At 42.3% G+C, this 19,720-nt stretch overlaps 1 protein-coding gene across 1 annotated transcript; it reads left to right on the top strand.

The window, feature by feature from the left end:
• Positions 1-1,007: 1,007 nt before the first annotated feature.
• Positions 1,008-19,347, top strand: LOC134454427 (transient receptor potential cation channel subfamily V member 1-like). Its single transcript, XM_063205415.1, has 16 exons — positions 1,008-1,306; positions 1,756-1,967; positions 2,219-2,382; positions 2,914-3,066; positions 6,138-6,275; positions 8,721-9,019; positions 10,018-10,194; positions 11,501-11,656; positions 11,759-11,854; positions 11,971-12,041; positions 12,552-12,717; positions 13,171-13,237; positions 14,778-15,136; positions 16,672-16,793; positions 18,454-18,560; positions 19,103-19,347. The coding sequence occupies exons 2-16, from the start codon at positions 1,771-1,773 to the stop codon at positions 19,201-19,203; spliced, it is 2,373 nt and encodes a 790-aa protein (XP_063061485.1). The 5' UTR covers positions 1,008-1,306; positions 1,756-1,770; the 3' UTR covers positions 19,204-19,347.
• Positions 19,348-19,720: the final 373 nt, after the last annotated feature.

Genomic DNA, 19,720 nt, shown 5'->3' with positions numbered 1-19,720 from the left:
TGCCCTTGAGCAAGGGTCCTAACCCCCCACATTGCTCTAGGGACTGCAACCAATACCCTGAAAAATAACAAGTGTAAGTCACTTTGGATAAAAGCATCAGATAAGTGTGTAAGGTAATGTAATGTACTTATTACACTGGGAGCAGGGCTATAGGAACTGCCATGTACATGTACATTGTAAAATATTGTAAAATATTTAATCAAGTCAGTCAAGTCAAGTCAGCTTTTATTGTCACTTTCTTCCTATGCACAAGTCATACAAGGGAAATGAAATTACGTTTTCTCTATATCATGCAAGGACGTAGACATACACAAGACTGACATTTTACAGACTGACATAAAGTGCAAGGCAGGACAGGTAACAGTGATGAACTGGAAACAATACACTGATGGATTGGTAACAATACAGTGATGGACTGTCATTTGGCTAAAGGTACTAAAGTACTAAAGGTTCAGACACTAACTGCTACTAACAGGCCTGCATTCATACTGTAGGGCCTATATTATGAAAAAAAAAAGATTCAACCAGGTTTATGATCTCTCTTTTATTTCTAACCAGTGACATTTCCACCCGTCCTGAGGCGCCTTGGTCTGGTCATGGTCTTGGTGTTGCATCTAGCTCTTAGACTAGTGTTCCTCAAACTTTTTCAGGCCAAGGACCACTTTGTCCCCCCAAAATGTTTGGGGACCACCTGTCAACTGAATTTACAGCTAATTTTGATGCAGATCACTCTACTTTTTCTCAAAGTGTGGTCCAGGGACCACTAGTGATCCACGACAGAACTTAGGTGGTCCATGAGGGGATTTCTACTTTTCTACTGACTAACATAATTACAGAGCTAAACATACGTAGCTGAAGTCATATTTTCACCACAGTAAGACAGGAGTGTAAATGCAAAAGTTAGTGAGCTGCATCGAAATGGGCAGTGTCAAATTGGCACCTATCAAATGTCAATCCAATTGATAGGTGGTCCCTGAACATTTTTGGGGTGACAAAGTGGTCCTCGGTCTGAAAAAGTTTGAGAAAGACTGTCTTAGGCAGACTGGCCTTGTCCCAACGTGGCCAGGAGCTGTGTTACGTGACGATGCACCCTGCTGCATGGAGACCCCTTGTCTGTCAGATAAGCCAGAAGGAAGCCAAGAAACATCTCCTATCTGCATCAGCAGACCTCTGCTACTGGCTACTCTGGGAGGGTCTGCTTCTAGAAAAAAAGTACAGAAGACATTGGCAGCCTTACAGTTGGTTTACTTTAGCTTCTGTTTTCAATACGGTACCAGCTGTAGTGAGTACAGGGATAAAAACACAGGTATGGCAGATGTTTGAACTTAGCAAGGGAATTGAGAAATGTGTAAAAAAATAATATATTTTTCATTGTAGATGTAATATTCGTAATTTCAGTGTGACTGTGTACATTATTTAGTATTAACTCCATAAAAGATATTGATATTCATCTACCCAATGGTGTATCATTTAGAATTTTCTAAATTTACAATTTAGAAATAGAATTTCATTTAAATTAAACATTAATGTAAAGTTCTTCATAGCCAATTGAAGACAACCTTGTACGGTAACACTTTAGAATAACTACCTATTCACAGCTTTATAAACACTTGTAAATTGTTAAATGTTAAGTTATTATTAAATGTTAATAAAGTGTTTATAAAGCTGTGAATAGGTAGTTATTCTGAAGTGTTGCCCATTGTACTGTGGCATGTCATACTGTACAAAGCAATAACACATTAGTGACTCCTGCAGACTGAGTCGTGAGCCATGAGTGCCACCACCTTCCAGAAGTTCTCGGAGAGCATCCACTTGACCATGGTCAACACGGACAACAACGACGACGATGGCTCCAGCGACAGCGACCTGGAGACGGACAGCCTCATGATCATGTCCCCCCTCGCCACCTGGGCCATGGATGTGGAAAGACCCATGCCCATGGACACACACTACCAGTCTGAGTTTGGGTAGGAATGGGGTGTCTGTCTTAAATGTGAAATGGGTTTGAATGTGCAATGTATAACTGTGTGTGTCTTTTACAATGGTGAAACTGACGACAAGTTTCCACACCTGTGGACAATAAAGACTCAAATCAAATCAATCAATCAAAATAGTATGGCTCATCACCATTAGAAGAAGGTCCATTCTTGACTGCATCATAAAAATGAAATAGAGAAGAGTTTTTTTCTGATATTATATTTTTTAACCATTTGTATAGTTTTCAGAGTGAAATAAAACTCTCCAAAGAGGATGCCCCAGACAGGGTGTTTACAATCCAGGTACTGTTTGATGCTGCAGCATCTGGAGATGTCTACCAACTGGACGGGCTGCTGAGCTTTCTCCAGCGTACCTCCAGAAAGCTAACTGACCTGAACTTCCGGGGTGAGCACAAATAATCTTTTTTTTTTTTTAAAGATTTTGTTTTGGTCTTTTTCAATTTAATTTGATAGGACAGTGTGAGAGGTGGACAGGAAGCGAATTGGGAGAAAGACGGGGAGGGGTTGGCAAAGCCGAGAATCGAACCCGGGTCAGCCGCATGGCAGGCGAGTGCCCTAGCAGTTGGCCACTGCAGGGCCACAAATAATCTTATTCATTATCTATTTCTATAACCTTTATTTATAATCTTAGTTATTCAAGATCAGGCACAACTCTTATCGTAGCCAGTAGATGGAGTTTGGACATTGCATATTATGACAGACAAGTTACTTCAAGTTATATGGGACAGAAAAAGTATATTCTTCACCAAAATGGTCTGTAAAAATAAATGAATGATTAAATACCCGGTAATACAATAATCAACAAGGACATAGTAACAATAAGACATTGTTTATATATATATATATAGCAACAACAACTACATTGCATTAAATGTCTATATGATTCACCTCATAATCAAGTTTTATTCTCTCTAAGATCCTACGAATGGGAAAACTGTTCTCCTGAAAGCCCTCTTGAACCTGCGAAATGGACAGAACAACACCGTGGAGCTGCTCCTGGGTATTGCAGAGGAAACTGGAGATCTGAAAACATTGGTCAATGCAGCATACATAGACAGCTTTTACAAAGGTGACTACTCTCACACTATTTTTTCACACTGTCAAATATCATCATTACATTACATCACATCACATTACATTGCATTTGGACGCTTCATAACCAAAGCGACTGTCAAAAGAAGACATAATTATAGCCAACATTGCTAGCAGATACAAAATGCACAGGAAATATACAAATCTATTTAAAAAAAATAAAATAAAATTGTTTGTTTTTTACATACATACAGTTGAGGACGATATTACTAGCCCCCCTCCTGAAATTAGACATATCTCTTCATTGATCATTGAGAATGATCATTATTAATACATGTGTGTTATTCTGGAAACAAATACACCATGGAGATAGTATCCAATAAGTTAAATTTGGACTTTTCCATTTTCACAATGAGTTTAAACAAAAAAGTGTAAAAATGGCAAGGACAAAATTATTAGCCCCCTTATCATTAATAGTCAATACAGTGCCATTTATGAACCAAAACTGACACCAGGCACTTTGATTAGTTGTTAACTATGTTGGCACATGTCCTACCAGGGATTTTGGCCCATTTTTTTCATCGCAAATAGTTAAGCTGGTCCAAATGGCATGGATGTTGAGGATGGACATTCATTTTCAGCACTCTTCAAATACTATCTAAAGGATTGAGGTCTGAACCACTCCATGATCATGGTTTTAGTATCCTTGAGGAACATTTGAACTATTTTGGATGCAAGTTTTGGGTTATTATCTTATTGAAAGATCCAGTGAAGATCTTAGCTCCCTCTATGAGCATATTTTTGCAAGGTCACTTTCCACATTCTATCATAATTTTCAGTTTTTATGGTGCCGTACACCCAAACAAGGTTTCCTGTAGCTGAGGCTGCCACAGAATGATGCATCCACCACCATGTTTAATTGTGGAAACCATCTTATAACGATTCAAGGCCTATCCCTTTCTTCACCTGACAGAAGCAGAATTCATGCATCAAAGCAGGTGCAATTGAATATCATCAGATGAAAGCAGAGATGTTCAAAACTCATTTTTGACTTTCAAATGTTCACAGGCAAAGCTCAATAACACTCGGATATGCACTGCCTTTAGTAAAGGGGTTCTTCTGTGATGATGGCCCCAAAGCCCAAGATGATGACAAGCCCTAACAACTGTCTTTCTTGGTGGGGGAAAAACTCCAGGTGAGGCCAGGTCAATAACAATCATCTAGGCAGGTGTCCAATGCTTCTTTGGTCTAATGAGGCCAAGCAGTTTCTACAGTTACACACAGTGGCGGGGCATCAAGTTTAGTCTGTTATTCAGCCTCAGACACAGGGAGTCTGGGTCTGAATCTGGATTGCTGGGTCTTCCAACAACATTGTAACCCAAAGCATACATTTAGATTAGTTCAGAGGTTCTTCAAGGACACTAAAACCATGATATTGGAATCACCCGCTCATAGTCCAGTCCTCAATCCCACTGAGAGTCTGTGGTTAATGTCTATGCTCAGCATCCATGCGATTTGGACCAGCTAGAACACTTTGCAGTGAAGAAATGGGCCAAAATCCCTAGTGGGGCATGTGCCAACCTAGGTAGCAACTTATCAGAGCCTGTTGTCAGTTTTGGTTCATAAATGCCGCCATATTGACTATTAATGATCAGGGGGCTAATAATTTTGTCCTTGTCATTTTTGCCCTTTTTCGTAACAATAGAAAAATCCAAATTCAACTCATTGAACATTATCTCCATCAGTGTATTTGTTTCCAGAATAACAGAAACAATAATAATGGTCATTCTTACTGAGAAATCAAGAGAAATGTCTAATTTCAGGAGGGGGGCTAATAATATCGTCCTCAACTGTACATACATACATACATACATACATACATACATACATACATACATACATACATACATACATACATACATACATGGGTGGTTGGCGTAACGCAAAAAAAAAAAAAAGTTTTTCCAATTCCTAAAAAAATGATGGGAAAAATTGGACAAAAATAGAAAAAAATAAAGCTCTTAGTCGTCCGTGGAATTTCGCCTAAAATGTGCCCTGCGGTGTGACATCCTTGGTGTGACATTTCTGTAAGATACACATATCTTAATATAAAGTTCATATTTATCCGATCATGCCAAATGCTTCATACATTATTCAAAATGCTTTGGTTCATTTATATATATATCATATTCCAGGTTTAATTAATGTTACAGTCACACCACAGGATATTTGACATAAAAACCTTTACATAAATCTTAACAAAAATGTTTCTTCTCATCTAAGACTAATATGAAACATAATATACCAACCACATCTTCTTTATTGACATTCGTTTTTTAAGAGGAAAAATAACAGTTTTGTAGGTTTTTAACCAATACGAAAAAACAAGGCGTCACGTCAACCACCCACATACACATCATGTCAAGAATCTGGCCTGGAGCTAGGGCAGCTCAAACATTAGTCTAGTAGTCACGAAAGAGGAGAGTCTTAACTTGCTTCTTGAAGGCTGCAAGAGATGTGCTTACTCTTGCTGACTCTGCGAGAGATATCACTCACATCCTAGTTGAAAACAGGTGCAGGATCAACACATAAGTTCAAGTAGAAAGTCAATGATGACCCCCACACCGATGAACTCCCTTTGTAATGGGCTGAGGTGGCCCAAAACACCACACTCCAAATAATGGTTTGAAAAGGGAGTTCATCAATGTGTGACTCTCCTGCAGTCTGATTGCTGACCAATTGAAATTGTTTCTCATACAGCATCTGGCCTTTACTGTCAAAAGCAAATAAATAAACAAAACAAACAAACAAATGTTCTGCAACAATGGTTTTATGGTTCTATGACACTTGAAATAATGGAGCGAGAGAGGTGTGTTAAGTTAAAATAATACAAATATTGATCAAACCATATTGATTGCTTTGTTTTTAAGACTTCAAATCAAACAGAAAGGGGCGCACCTTGCATTAAAAAGTTTTTTTTAACAGACGCGTTTTAACAGACGCGTTTTTACAGACGCGTTTTGGCTTGTGCCTTCCTCAGTGTGCCGTTTTCAAGGCTGCATTGTGCAGTATGAGATGTGTGCGTGTGTGTGTTTGTGGTTTCCACAGGGCAGAGTGCTCTGCACATTGCCATCGAGAGGCGAAACCTGCACTTTGTGAAGCTGCTGGTGCAGAAGGGGGCCAACGTGCAGGCCAAGGCCAACGGGAAATTCTTCCAGTTGCACACCAGGCCTGGCTTTTATTTTGGTGAGGATCTCTTAAGCTTATTTCAGTGGGGCAAGACTGTTGTTAACCCAAAAGGGATTTATTTCAGAAATGTACCATTGTTCTAATGTAGAGGCATTTTAAATGTCAGAGCAAATGTCAGGAATTCAAAATCTGCTCTAATCATGGTCATGACCGGGCTGATATTATTTACTCCTAATAGTGTTTCTTTGTTGATTAGGTATTTATGAAAAGTAGAATTTCCAGAAATAGACATTTTTAGCAGCAAATCTTACTTAACTTATTAACTTACTCATATTAGTAAATATTTGTCATTATTTGGTAAATATTCATGAAAATATCAAATTTGGCAATAGGCAGCACAGTTTCAATGAGGAGCAGGGTTGCAATGCCGACTCTGACCACCATCTTACACAGTGCACCTTTAATGAAAAGTATAGGTTGTGTATTTGTGATGGGTGTGCTCTGACTGTCATGACAATGAGTCTGGCTGTTTGTTGCAGAGGTGAGAGCCTTGGTCTGATATCTGGCAGGCCATATCTGGACTGGGATCAAAAAATAGCTTAGCCTTAGGATTTTAGGCTTACACCAGCCCCTCAAGCAACTATACAGTCTTTACTATACACTCGCCTCCAAAAGAGTTGTCGCCTACTCATCTGTTTGGAATAACAGCTAATAAACTGACTTTCAATTAATCACTTGGCTTCAGAAGTCACTCATAGGAAAGCTACAACCCTCTCAAATGAAAATGAATGTACAAAAATTAATTTCATGCACCAAAGAAAGATTGACCCTTTAATGACCACAGACAGGGCAGATTTTCACAAGACAAAAGTTTTGTCGCCTATCGAACATAATGTGAAAATGAGCCGATAAGTCACTTCAAAACACTTCAAATACGCAGATCGGGTGTCATACTTAATCACTGAATCACTCTCACCTCTCCAGAAAATCAACTTTGGCCTGAGGTGTATGTTTAGGGTCATTGTAATCATGGAAAGCAACACACTGAAAATCAATGGAGTTCAATGAGAGATGGTGACATATTTGCTATTCGTAGAGCAATACACTTTTAACTTCATGATGTAATCAATGATAAAAGCCCTCACACACCAGCAGCATGCATGCAGCTCTACATAAGAGCTGTATCCCTCCCATGTTTGACTTTAGGCACCATGTATTTATTCCAAATTCTTCACCTTTAACACCAAAGAAGTCTCTCCCACTGTCCTGTCTCAAAAAAGCCAGCCAAGAGTATGTCAGGCCTAATTCTGACAAAGATGAAGGCTAATGGGACTCATACTCTGAAGTCAAGATCCCAATATCAACCATTTTAGAACTGATAGCATCAAAACTATATGGTGTTGGAGATGAAGAATATGAAAAAAGAGAAATGGTGCATAACGTGAAACATGGTACAGATACAGCTCTTATGAGGAGCTGCATGCATGCAGCAGGTTATTAGCTGTTAATCCAAACAGATGGATAGGCGACAACTCTTTTGGAGCCAAGTGTAGATAGGCGGTGGTGCAGCGCGCTAAGCCCCCCAAATATGGACTTGCATGCCCAGGTGCACCCAGGTTCGAATCCGACCTGGGTCATATCCCAACCCCTACGTCATCTCTCTCTCCACACTCACTTCACTGTCCTATCTGAAATAAAGGTCCAAAAAGCAACAAAAAAAAACAAAGATGTACAAATGGGCCAACCTCTTTAAATAATGGGCCGATCAAAATGCCCAGGATCACTGGCCCCCAAGGCAGTCGGCCCCCTGGGAAAATGCCCTGTATGCCAGATCAGCCCTGTGGCAAGCCCAGGTTCGAATCTGTGTGGGGCAGCTCTACTCCCAGTTTTGCTACATGTGGATTTCAGCTTAAATATCTATTCACATACTACCGTCCTCCTGCCCCATTACTCCACTGGGCGCCATTGGGGGCTGCTCCGTTGCACAGGTGAGGCATAAATGCAATTTCAATGTGTGCAGTGTGCTGTGGAGTGCTGTGTCACAATGACAATGGGAGTTGGAGTTTCCCAGTTGGGCTTTCACTTCACACTCCACATCTCCACCCCTGCTTTCCAGGTGAACGTCCCCTGTCCCTGGTCCATCACTGTTGTCCTGTTGTCCTGTCTTGCACTTTGATGTCAGTCTGTAAATGTCAGTCCTGTGTATGTCTATGTCCTATCATGGTATAGAAAGAGGAACGTAATTTCAATTGCCTTGCATGACGTGCGTGCATATGAAGAAACTAACAATAAAAGCTGACTTAAAAGAAAATAAAGGTCCGCAACACTGTTAAATGCTCCCAAATATTTAATGGCAGTAAATATTTGGGAGCATTTAACAGTGTTGCGGACCTTCATTTTCTTTTCAGTTATCTTACGTTTGGTCCAGCACCTGTGCCACTGATGTGCGCGCATTCTTTGACTTTCTGAATAAAAGCTGACTTGACTTGATCTGTTTTCCAGGTGAACTTCCCCTGTCCCTGGCAGCGTGCACTAACCAGCTGGGCATTGTAAAGTTCCTGATGAGGAACCCTTACCAGAGGGCCGACGTCACCGACAAGGACTCCCACGGAAACATCGTGCTGCATGCCCTGGTCACCATCGCCGACAACTCTCCGGAGAACACAGAGTTTGTCACCATGATGTACGACGAGATCCTGAAAAGGTCCGGCAAGCTCTACCCTAAAGTCAACCTGGAGAACATTGAGAACAACCAAGGCCTGACTCCTATCAAGCTGGCAGCCAAAACGGGCAAGATCGGGGTATGTAGCTGTTGACATCACTGTCGGACATACAGTAGCTTCCACCCCTAAACAAATAAAAGGTTATCATTGTACTCATTGTTCTACTGTCAACCATGTTAAAACAGAGTACTTGCTGTACCTTATCATGATGAGACATCTGTCTGTTATATAAAAACTAGAATGATATTTTCTACATTTCCATTTAAAATAAGCTTACAGTGTGCACCGAGAAATTATACACTGTCAGCCATGACAGTAACAGCAGAGTAACAGCAGAAATTACTTTGTGAAAGGTTTATTGTTTATTAGTTTACCATTTACCATTGAAAGTGGAACCTCTGCCATTTTTTGAGTTTGAGACACATGTTTTACATTCTCATTGCAAGAATCAATATGTTCTGTGTGAAGGAGGAGGGAGTCAGAGTGAGTGGGTGAGAGTCACTTACTGTACATGAAGGTAGCTGAGTGTTGACTGAGTTCCTTTGTTGCTGCCTGTTTTTTTAGCAGGGTATTTTTTTCTCCTGTTTAGGTGTAAACGCAACATGTGGATAAAAATAAATCCTCCACTGTAACAAATGCATTTCAGACCCCTAAATAGGCTATTTTTTTCCTCCTGCTTTTTTATATCTGGATTTTAAAAATCTGCTACGTGGATACGGTTGGCCAAAACCAATGTAATCAGGAGAAAAAAATATACACATATAAAAATTCGTGGAAACGGCTCCTGAGTTCCTTTGTTGCTGTCTGTTTCTCGCCCCCCTGCTCTGCTCCCTCCTCCTCCTCTCCTCTCCTGCTCCTCTCCTCTCCTCTTCCTCCTGCTCCTGCTCCTGCTCCTGCTCCTGCTCCTCTCCTCTCCTCTCCTCTCCTCTCCTCTCCTGTCCTCTCTGTTCCTGCTCCTGCTCCTGCTCCTCTCCTGCTCTTCTCCTCTCCTGTCCTCTCCTCTTCCTCTCCTCTCCTCTCCTCTCCTCTCCTCTCCTCTCCGCTCCTCTCCTGCTCTTCTCCTCTCCTGTGTCCAGCTGTTTACACACATGGTGAGGCGAGAGTTCCTGGACGAGGGGAGTATCCACCTGTCCAGGAAGTTCACAGAGTGGGTGTACGGCCCCGTCTACTCCTCCCTGTACGACCTGGCCTCGCTCGACTCCTACGAGGAGAACTCGGTGCTGGAGATCATCGTGTACGGCTGCGAGAACCCTGTGAGAGCAGAGCGCACGATGTGCAGTCAAGCCTCGAGTTTTTAACCTCTTAACATTCCTGGTGATTTGCCTGAAAAAACGCCTGAAAAAGCATCTCCAGATTGAAATTGTGATTGTACCCCAGCCCTCTGTGCTATTGACAAAATAAGACCACGGGCACCATGCAAACTACATAATCCTACATTGTGCCACATTATACACATCAGTGATATGGAAACGTACAGCCAGCAGTGAAGTGCTTTGGTACCTTTTCCTGTTAAAGTAAATGTAAAAAACCCTGTGAGAGCACATTTCACACTTTAAAGCAACACTGGGTAGTTTTCGGTCTTTCGGTCACCCTACAGGTTGGAGATGGAATTGTCTCTCTTGAAAAACAAAACAGGTTCATTTTCTTCATTCAAAGCAGAGTCCGTGTGCACAACCACTGTCCAGGTGATGGCGATGTGTGGTAAAAGTAATACAAGTAAAAGCTGGATAAAGCGCCGCACACTGGTCTTCTTTGCTGTTAGTTTATTTGTTGAACAACGCGTTTCGCTGTTGCTTCATCAGGTATCCCCCCTTTACTTAAAGTTATTTATTTTTGTCACATACTCCATTATACCAATATACCCAGCAGTGAAATGCTTTAGTTTAGTACCTTCAAATTCTACTGGAGGGGATGTACTGTAACTCATTTCTGTGTTTCAAGTGGTGCACTTGAATCAGTGTGCTGACGTTTAGTGAATAGTGCACACAGTGTACTGAGGTCTTTAGTGCGTAGTGTTGAGGGAAAGGTTGGACTTTCAGTGGCACTGAATGTTCAGCACCCTACGCACTGAAACATAGTGCCTGAAGTGCACAAGTGTGCCATTTGAGACACAGCAATTCACTCATTCACCAGCCTCAGGGAAAGAAGCTCCACTTCAGTCACTCTGTAAGCTCAGAGTCAAAGGCAGAGTCCACAGAGGCCTGGTCCACATTATCGGATGTCGTACACATATAGGCCTACCGTACTTTAACCTCAGACTCCGAGTCCATATCATCTGACATTATAAGGTAGTACAGACTGGTGGCTGTGAAAGTACATCCATGTGGGTGATGTAATGTTATTAATATACAAGGTACGATTTGTAGGGGGGGATGTGGGGGATTGTCCCCTCTTCTGGTTTTGATATTGCCACTTTTTCTACATGATTTTAATCACAGTTTAATGTAATTCCATTGATATTGCTTGAAATCTGAAACATATCCCCCCTTCTGGTTTTCTGACAAATCACACCATTAATATATTCTCTTCATGATAATATTGTAATCATATTCATTTCAGAACCGCCATGATATGCTTCTGATCGAACCTTTACACAGTCTTTTGGAGGAGAAGTGGCACACCTTTGCTAAGCCAATGTTCTGGTTCAACTTCATCGTGTACGTTATATATCTGGTCATATTCACCACTGTGGCCTTTTTTAGAAAAGAAGGGGAGGTATGTATGCCAATACTCATTTTGAGAATTTCCTTTCAAACAACATGAATTTCCGCTCTTTTCCGGTGTTGGATTTTAATGGATTTGAATTTTTTGGCGCAGCCTCCATTTTCTATTGAAGATACGCCATCTGACCATCTTCACCTCACCGGACAACTGATCAGCCTCATTGGTGCCGTGTACTTTTTCTTCAAAGGGGTGAGTGAAGTGAACATTATACAGCAGGCTAACCACACCAAGCTGTATTGGACAAGGACTGTTTTTTGTCACCCTGAGTAGGTTGACTATGATTATTCTTTCTCATTGGTCTCCAGATATCAGACTTCAGCAGAAAGCCACCAAAACTGCAGAGAATCCTAATCGACGGATATTGTGAATATCTGTTGTAAGTTCCAAATGCCCTGCACTAGAAAAACAACACTGAAGCGAATGGTGAATAATCCGTGATCCCTTGTCATTCTACAACCTCAATCCACTGTCATTACAAGTACATCTGAATCTTTGTGTGTGTGTGTGTGTGTGTGTGTGTGTGTGTGTGTGTGTGTGTGTGTGTGTGTGTGTGTGTGTGTGTGTGTGTGTGTGTGTGTGTGTGTGTGTGTGTGTGTATGTGTGTCTCTCTCTCTCTCTCTCTCTCTCTCTCTCTCTCTCTCTCTCTCTCTCTCTCTCTCTCTCTCTCTCTCTCTCTCTCTCTCTCTCTCTCTCTCTCACACACACACTCTCACACACACACACACACACACACACACACACACACACACACACACACACACACACACACACACACACTCTCTCTTTCTCTCTCTCTCTCTCTCTCTCTCTCTCTCTCTCTCTCTCTCTCTCTCTCTCTCTCTCTCTCTCTCTCTCTCTCTCTCTCTCTCTCTCTCTCTCCCTCTAGCTTTCTGCAGGCAGTGCTCTTCCTGTTCTCGGCGGGGCTGTATGCCATTGGCCACAGGGAGTATGTGGGCTTCCTGGTGGTGTCTCTGGCTCTGGGCTGGATCAACCTCCTCTACTTCTCCAGGGGCTCCAAGTACATGGGCATCTACAGCGTCATGATACAGAGGGTACAGTTGGCCTTCCGTGCAGGCTTGTACGAAATTCCGAATTGAATGAATTGAAATTCAAAGCAATGCCATAATACGAACACTAGGTGGTGTCATAACCTTGAATTTCTTTGAATGTAATCTACACCACCTAGTGTTCATATTATGGCATTACTGCGAATTTTAATTCATTCAATTCGGAATTTCGTACAAACATTTTCGGTGTTAACTAAGCTGAAGGTTGCGTTCGAGTGTCACACAAGCATCGGTATATAGTATTGGTGCCCTATTTGTTGGTACTCGCCGATACCGATACCAATACCACCATTTTAGTGCCGATCAGGGCCCCGTCCGATACTGGTATCGGTATCGGTGCAACACTAGTTTCAGACATAGAAATTCATGAAGAGGTGTTTTGAGAGTTTTGATTGTCATGTATTTGTTGTTCTTCTCCTTCTTGCTTCCTTTTTTTAGATGGTCATGATTGATATATCACGCTTCCTTATGGTGTACAGCGTCTTCCTTTTTGGATTTTCAGCAGGTACCCTCACTCTGTGTCAAATTGTTATATTTTGGTGTACATGAGAAGCTTGACTTCACAACAGTATGTGCAATCTATTGTTCACACCATAAGTGTGGTAGCTCACAGTGAAATGTAAATGTTACTCTAGGGCAGGGGTCCCCAAACTTTTTTCTCTGGGGGCCACATTATCATTCCTGACTGTGATCAGGGGCCGGGATCAATCATGGGGGCTGTATACTAGGCGACCGGTTATGTTGTAACCATAATTTATAGCACAAAATAGTTCATCATTACAAGTGATTTGCAAAAGAAGTGAGTGCTTCACATGTTTTTCAATTTGAAATACCACAAGTATTCCTTTTAATTTCTAATAACCATGTGAAAATAGCAAGGAAAGGTTAGAAAAATATGGTGATTGACAGTTTATGAATAGAAATGGTAGACCTGTTTATATTACAGTGAGATGAGAAACTATCAAGACAAGAAACTTCTGTTCATTCACACTATGTTAGTGAATATTAAACTGTAGGAAGGCCTGTAGATGAACAAAATAAAATATTTAAAAAGTATATTTTATAATTATTTTTTTTCCTTGTGAGGATTGCTTCTTTGGGCCAGTTCAAATGGTGAGGGACAGAGATGTGGAGGGCCGGTCAAAGGGGCATGGCGGGGCGCATCCGGCCCCCGGGGTCTTAGTTTGGGGACCCCTGCTCTAGGGTTATGGAGGTAGGGTGAACTGTAAATAAACACAAACAATTTTGCAGTGCTAATTCAACATGTAGAAAGATGGTTTAACATCTTCTAGATTGCATCAGAGTACTCTTTTAGTGTTAGTGTTGTTCATACCATAAGTGTAGTTGCTCACAGTGAAAATGGTAGGCTAGGGTGATGGTAGGCTAGGGTGGCAGTGGTGATAACCCTAAGTATCCCGGGTACTAAACATGGGTACTAAAATCCCAACAACTGGCACAGCTTGTCCAAAACTTACTTCACACGCCCTATGTTCTACCCTGCACAGCTGTGGTGACTCTCATCGAGAAGTCTCCCCCTCATATCATCACACCCTGGGACCAACACCACCACATGAGAAGCTTGACTTCCTTATCTTGTTCACACTATTAGTGTAGTTGCTCACAGTGAAAATGGTTATGTGACTATTAGGCTAGGGTGGCAGGGTCATAATCCAGTACTAGAATCCCACTAACTGGCACAGCTTGTCCAAAACTTACTTCATACACTCTATGTTCACACAGGGGCGGATCTGGACAATTTGGGACCCTAGGAGGAATTTAAACATGGGGCCCTCAAAAGTCATTCTTTACAAACATACACAAAATAAGGGTCACCGGACCAAGGTTGCTATTTTAGTGTTTTGTCTCGTATATCTTTAATTACTTTACATAAGTGACAAATTAAGATCGGACCTACGTTTTTGTGTTTATCGCGACTGGTGTGAGAGTTGAGGGCCCCAATGGAGAGCTGATTTGACTGGGGGGCCCTAAACAATTGCCTAGGTTTGCCTAATGCAAAGTCCACCTCCATGTTCTACACTACACAGCTGTGGTGACTCTCATCGAGGAGTCCCCCCCTCACATCATCACACCTCTGACCAACGCCACCGCTGAGGCTCCAGAGACAGCAGCACTGGGCGGAGACGGCCACGCTGGGCTATCGTGCGGCCAGCAGCGCCACAACTTCAACAACATCCACTTCACCACCCTGGAGATGTTCAAGTTCACCATCGGCATGGGCGACCTGGAGTTCACCGAGCAGTACCAGTACAAGGAGGTCTTCTTCCTCCTGCTCATCTCCTACATCGTGCTCACCTACATCCTACTGCTCAACATGCTCATCGCACTCATGGGCGAGACGGTGGAGAAGATCTCCAGGGAGAGCAAGAGCATCTGGAAGCTGCAGGTAACGCCAGCCTAGAAATCTAGACGAGTGTGTGATGAGTTTTTACCTCTCATCTACCTCATCTTTATATCTCATCTACCTCATCTTGACGTGGGTTTTGCACAGTGGTGGTTCTCAACCTTTTTTGTATAAACACCCCCTGGACCTCATTCTAAGACTCCTAATGCCCCCTTGACCTCCTCATAAGCCTGCCAATGCCCCCCTTAGTATTCAAAAATAAATAGACCAATACTTCCCAATGGCAACTAAGCCCCGCCCCCTCTCAGCTGTATCCTTCTCATCGCCCCCCTAGGGCTCCTCAACGCCCCCTGGGGGAGATGTAGAGCCCCCGTTGAGAAACACTAGCCTAGCATGTCTTCAGGCTGCAGGTGTGCTGCTTGGCCAGAGTCATTCAGTTTAAAACGCAGCTGTTTGCACTGCAGTCATAAGTGTAGACTAACCATTAATCATCTATGAGGAAATGTCAATTGCCGTAAGAATGAGCACTGAACTACCATTGCGAAAGCTCTATGTGGAGAAAAAGAACAGCTTACATGAATGAGAATTAAATAAAATATTCTTTCTCTTGTCACTATTGTATAGCCAACAACATTCTTCTACAGAATATCAGAAACATAGTAAAATAACAATTCAATCACTTCAATTGTTCTGGAAAATACAGTCTTCAAAATGAGATTCTTGTCTTGTGTCCAACTCGTTTTTATGCATTGAAGAAACGTAGGGTCTTCTGACAAGCAAATGAGTAGGTAGGCGACAGGACTTTCAGGTTTGGGTGAACAATCCAAGATAATGAATAGCACTGTAGCAGGGGCAATTCTGCTGTCATGTCAAGCGTGACATTGAGATATATGAGGTAGCAAGCAGGCAGGTAGACAGGCTGCTGCAGGGGGTAGGGGGAGGATATCTCATGTGCAGTGCTTGACATTAACTTGTTTTACTCACCGGCCACTGTGGCTTGTGGTTTTCCCGAGTCACTAGCCACTAAGTCTCTCTATTAGCCATATTTTTGCTGTAAGTTTTTAGGTTTTTTTTTTAAAGCTCAGAATATGAAATTATGAAGAAAAAATATCTGTGATATTAACATACCCTCCTAAATGAAAATAAAGCAGTCATACAAACTGAGTATGCTATTTCTGAACTGCTGCTTGAACTGAAGTACAACCAATTTATGCAAAGGGGGAAACAGTGGGCTACACTGATACTGTACATCATGTCATACCTAAGAATAAGCTACCCGCCAAAGTGATAAATTCTTACAAGCCATAGTAGTAGTAGTAGTAGTAGCCTTTATTTTTTATTAATGTGGGCAATTGTTTTGCAGTGGTTGTAGACCTCTCTCACACACACACTTGTACATACTGTACATAAACCATTTAAAAACATGTGGGGGGGGGGGGGTGAAAAGATACATAAATTAACAAAGGTGGAAAGATAACAGCCACAGGTGAGTTTTACCTGCATTTAGCCTGTGGGCAGGTGCCAATATACAGTACTGTGGTAGAGTCTTGCTGACCAGGGTCCCTGTGCACATACAGAGGGCCCTGACCATCCTGGACCTGGAGAGGAGTCTTCCCCAGTGGCTGAGGGAGGTACTGCGCTCTGGAGTAGTGAAGGAGCTGGGGGCCAAGCCTGGAGAGGACACACGCCGCTGCTTTAGGTGAGGGGGGAAAGGGGCATGAGGGTCTAGTCTAGTCACACATGTTGTAGTAATTGTAGTGTGCCAATAAGCTATATTTTGGAATCATTGGAAAAGTCAATTGTACATGGGCCCATAGCCAGTCTGAGTCTTTTTAAAGTAATGATTATGTGTGTGTGTGTGTGTGTGTGTGTGTGTGTGTGTGTGTGTGTGTGTGTGTGTGTGTGTGTGTGTGTGTGTGTGTGTGTGTGTGTGTGTGTGTGTGTGTGTGTGTGTGTGTGTGTGTGTGTGTGTGTGTGTGTGTGTGTGTGTGAGGAGGGGGGGGGGTGTTGGTATGTTTTTTAATGTTTTGTATGTCTTTTATAATGTATTGTTTGTCTTATCTGGACCTTGAGTCTGTGAATAAAATGTATTATTATTATTATTATTATTATATGATGGATAACAGGGATCTAAGGCTGTCATCCATCATCATACGGTACATTCAAAATCAACTGGCTCTACCTGTGTGGGTTAAATAAAAAGTGTTTAAAAAAAATATATATATTTAAGCCTTGTTTTACTTCTTAAGGTGAGTGGTCTATTCGCTCATACGTGCATTTAGTTTGCCAATAAGCTATGATGGATGATGTACATTCAGAGGATGCCATCAATCACCACACATTCTGAATCAACTGGTTTTATCTGTGTGGATTAATACTAAGTAATTAATAACAAGTGATTTAAATATTTAACTTGGTGGGGCAGTCTGTGTCTATAGGCACAGCAGGTATAGTTTATCAATAAGCAATGCGAGATAGTGATGATGGATAATGTGGATTCAAAAGCTCCCATCCATCACCACTCGTTCAAAATCATGCCTGTACTTTGCAGATGTTTTCAATAATATATAGGTCTTGCCTGGGCGAAAAGCAGTTCTTCATTATCAGCAGCGTGTTTTGAGAATGTCAAGAAGAAATGTATGGCAGAGTTTCTGAATCCAGGTTCACAATTGTCATGCCCGGCTCTGCCAGTTAGTGTTTGGGGCATTCTTTACTCCAACTTGCAGGTGGAGCTATGCCTGACTGCACATGGAATATCTCTGAGGCTGCTGATTGGGCTGACTATAAAAGGCTACCCATCAGCAGTCTCTCTCTCTCTCTCTCTCTCTCTCTCTCTCTCTCCCTCTCCCTCTCTCTCTCTCTCTCTCTCTCTCTCTCTCTCCCTCCCTCTCTCTCCCCCACATCCCACATCCCACATCCCACAGGCACATTCGTGGCGACCGTATGGTCAGACCTACGACAGCCGGGACTTGCACCACACTTGCACCCTTTTGGACAACACTCAGTTACTGATACACTCCTTGGTTAATTCATATTACTGATCACTGATACATGTTGTAAATAAAATACTTTTGGTTAAAATGTACAAATCGGTGTGATCTTCCTTTATGTTAGGGCCACTCACGAGCCAGTGGTCGTGACAACAATCACTAATGCACACTGCATACAATGCATAGGCAAACTACCTCCAACACAATGTTAACTTGTTAATCTGAAATTAAACTGTGATTGTTGATACCATCATCAACATTCATACTGTACATCAATTCTTTATTCAATAGACCCAACGTCTGTGTCAGTGAGTTCATGCTACTGATTCTAGTTTTAATTAAAGCAACTGATTGTCATCGTGTGTTTAGTTTGGAGGAGGTGAACTGGAACAAGTGGCACACGGAGCTGGGCATCGTCACTAAGGACCCTGGCAGCTGTGACGTCAAGCCATCCTATGGCAGCAGGCTACGCAGAGGTATAAAAAAAAGACTAAATAGAAAACCAGCATTCAACATACTGTATTAAAGGAAAAAAGTAAAAATTTTGACAATAACTGATTGTATGTATTTAAAGAGACACTATGCAACTTTTGGTTTAAGGGGTATAGTTTGAATGTTGAATGCTTACTGTCAATTTGTCAATGCTCACAAGCCATCTAATTAGCATGGTTGTTGCCCTTAACTCAGGCTTGTGGGCCATGTGAGGCCCTCTGAGCCATTTCATGTGGCCCACAAAACTTTAACTTGAAAGACAACATTTAATGTTAGCCTGGGAACTCCCATACTGCCTTTAGTTCTACACAATCGTTTCGATCTGATCTCACTTGTGATTAGGTCTGGTGGTAACCGGGCAAATTTAATGTGGTCCTGAGACCAAAATAATGGCTCACACTTGCCCTAACCCTACACTTCAGGGGGGCAGCCAATGAATTCAGTCGTCTACAGACAACCTCTCAAATGTTGTATAGTATCTCTTTAAATGCGACAAGTGATGCGACATAATACCGTTTCTTTGCAGAGAGGAGCATGGTGGAGGCCGTCTCCACTCTCCGGAGGAACCATGAGCGAGGGAGAGGCCCTGTGCACCCTGACGCTGGTGCCGGCGGCAAGAGCTCCTAAGGTGACCCCATATACTGCAGGCCAGGCAAGCGGCAGCAGAAAGGAGAGGAGCGGAGAGGAGCCTCTGACAGATCAGCTGAAAACAGGACTGGACTGGCCATCTGGCATAGCGGGCAGTTCCCGGTAATTATGAGAAGAGGGGGGGGGGGGCTTTAACCCAAAAGTGCCCGGGTCCTATTTCTCCCCCAGTCCAGTCCTGGCTGAAAATCAGGTCATGATCCAGACAGACGACTTCCAATGACCTACATGGATGGGGACACTGATATGAGCTACCCGTCGAGCTGAGCTACCAAGTCATTACAAGACATTAGAGTAACTCGCCGCCACAAGGGTTAGGGGTATATTAACAGCCTATTGGTAGCTCATCTCGATGAAGCAGCCCATCTCGAAACCCGGATGTAGTTCTGAATCACAGCTACCTGTTATTGTTAAGAAATAAAGAAAAGAATGTGTCAAGACTTATGTCCATACATTTACTGTCTATGGAGTTACCCCATGAGGTAGGTGGTTGTGGGGT

This window comes from Engraulis encrasicolus, chromosome 8, assembly GCF_034702125.1.
Source record: "Engraulis encrasicolus isolate BLACKSEA-1 chromosome 8, IST_EnEncr_1.0, whole genome shotgun sequence".
NCBI lineage: Eukaryota > Metazoa > Chordata > Actinopteri > Clupeiformes > Engraulidae > Engraulis > Engraulis encrasicolus.
Note: the sequence above shows the minus strand (reverse complement) of the source record. Positions and strands in the feature narration are given on the sequence as shown.